The sequence below is a fragment of the Oncorhynchus keta genome, chromosome 13 (genome assembly GCF_023373465.1).
Source record: "Oncorhynchus keta strain PuntledgeMale-10-30-2019 chromosome 13, Oket_V2, whole genome shotgun sequence".
Classification (NCBI taxonomy): Eukaryota; Metazoa; Chordata; class Actinopteri; order Salmoniformes; family Salmonidae; genus Oncorhynchus; species Oncorhynchus keta.
Genome location: NC_068433.1, coordinates 995,679 through 998,178, shown reverse-complemented (window position 1 = coordinate 998,178; position 2,500 = coordinate 995,679). Strand labels below are relative to the sequence as shown.

At 39.4% G+C, this 2,500-nt stretch overlaps 1 protein-coding gene across 1 annotated transcript in view; it reads right to left on the bottom strand.

Moving 5' to 3' along the window:
- Positions 1-2,500, bottom strand: part of LOC118380802 (sodium/hydrogen exchanger 9B2-like) — a 52,428-nt gene that overhangs the window by 46,873 nt on the left and 3,055 nt on the right. The window contains exon 2 of the mRNA XM_052458834.1: positions 434-590. Coding sequence (XP_052314794.1) covers positions 434-590 — 157 coding nt within the window. The remainder of the gene's footprint in view (positions 1-433; positions 591-2,500) is intronic.

Here is a 2,500-nt window from a genome sequence, read left to right as displayed (position 1 = left end):
AAACAGTGTCTCAGTACCTGTGGTGATGAGATATACCAGAGGTCCAGTCTCTAAACAGTGTCTCAGTACCTGTAGTGATGAGATATACCAGAGGTCCAGTCTCTAAACAGTGTCTCAGTACCTGTGGTGATGAGATATACCAGAGGTCCAGTCTCTAAACAGTGTCTCAGTACCTGTGGTGATGAGATATACCAGAGGTCCAGTCTCTAAACAGTGCCTCAGTACCTGTGGTGATGAGATATGCCAGAGGTCCAGTCTCTAAACAGTGTCTCAGTACCTGTAGTGATGAGATATACCAGAAGTCCAGTCTCTAAACAGTGTCTCAGTACCTGTGGTGATGAGATATACCAGAGGTCCAGTCTCTAAACAGTGTCTCAGTACCTGTGGTGATGAGATATACCAGAGGTCCAGTCTCTAAACAGTGTCTCAGTACCTGTGGTGATGAGATATGCCAGAGGTCCAGACGGAGTCTTTAAACAGTGCTTCAGAGGGGCGGTCCGGAAGGGGGTGGAGTTAGAATCTATCACTGTGATGTCATTACACCTCGTCTCCTCACCCATAGTGCACTGGTCATTCGCCACACCCACAGCCTGGGGGAAGTGTCAGAGTAACTGAATCAGAGCTGAGTAACTGAATCAGAGCTGAGTAACTGAATCAGAGCTGAGTACCTGAATCAGAGCTGAGTAACTGAATCAGAGCTGAGTAACTGAATCAGAGCTGAGTAACTGAATCAGAACTGAGTAACTGAATCAGAGCTGAGTAACTGAATCAGAGCTGAGTAACTGAATCAGAGTAACTCCCTGTATATAACTGAATCAGAGTAACTCCCTGTATATAACTGAATCAGAGTAACTCCCTGTATATAACTGAATCAGAGTAACTCCCTGTATATAACTGAATCAGAGTAACTCCCTGTCTATAACTGAATCAGAGTAACTCCCTGTACATAACTGAATCAGATCAGAGTAACTCCTGTATATAACTGAATCAGAGTATCTCCCTGTATATAACTGAATCAGAGTAACTCCTGTATATAACTGAATCAGAGTAACTCCCTGTATATAACTGAATCAGAGTATCTCCTGTATATAACTGAATCAGAGTAACTCCTGTATATAACTGAATCAGAGTAACTCCCTGTATATAACTGAATCAGAGTAACTCCCTGTATATAACTGAATCAGAGTAACTCCCTGTATATAACTGAATCAGAGTAACTCCTGTATATAACTGAATCAGAGTAACTCCTGTATATAACTGAATCAGAGTAACTCCTGTATATAACTGAATCAGAGTAACTCCCTGTATATAACTGAATCAGAGTAACTCCCTGTATATAACTGAATCAGAGTAACTCCCTGTATATAACTGAATCAGAGTAACTCCCTGTATATAACTGAATCAGAGTATCTCCCTGTATATAACTGATTCAGAGTAACTCCCTGTATATAACTGAATCAGAGTAACTCCCTGTATATAACTGAATCAGAGTATCTCCCTGTATATAACTGAATCAGAGTAACTCCCTGTATATAACTGAATCAGAGTAACTCCCTGTATATAACTGAATCAGAGCTGAGTAACTGAATCAGAGTATCTCCCTGTATATAACTGAATCAGAGTAACTCCCTGTATATAACTGAATCAGAGTAACTCCCTGTATATAACTGAATCAGAGTAACTCCCTGTATATAACTGAATCAGAGTAACTCCCTGTATCTAACTGAAACAGAGTAACTCCCTGTATCTAACTGAATCAGAGTAACTCCCTGTATCTAACTGAATCAGAGTAACTCCCTGTATATAACTGAATCAGAATAACTCCCTGTCTATAACTGAATCAGAGTAACTCCCTGTGTATAACTGAATCAGAGTAACTCCCTGTATATAACTGAATCAGAGTAACTCCCTGTCTAAAACTGAATCAGAGTAACTCCCTGTATCTAACTGAATCAGAGTAACTCCCTGTATATAACTGAATCAGAGTAACTCCCTGTATATAACTGAATCAGAGTAACTCCCTGTATATAACTGAATCAGAGTAACTCCCTGTATATAACTGAATCAGAGTAACTCCCTGTATATAACTGAATCAGAGTAACTCCCTGTATATAACTGAATCAGAGTAACTCCCTGTATATAACTGAATCAGAGTAACTCCCTGTATATAACTGAATCAGAATAACTCCCTGTCTATAACTGAATCAGAGTAACTCCCTGTCTATAACTGAATCAGAGTAACTCCCTGTATATAACTGAATCAGAGTAACTCCCTGTCTATAACTGAATCAGAGTAACTCCCTGTATCTAACTGAATCAGAGTAACTCCCTGTATATAACTGAATCAGAGTAACTCCTGTATATAACTGAATCAGAGTAACTCCTGTATATAACTGAATCAGAGTAACTCCCTGTATATAACTGAATCAGAGTAACTCCTGTATATAACTGAATCAGAGTAACTCCTGTATATAACTGAATCAGAGTAACTCCTGTATAT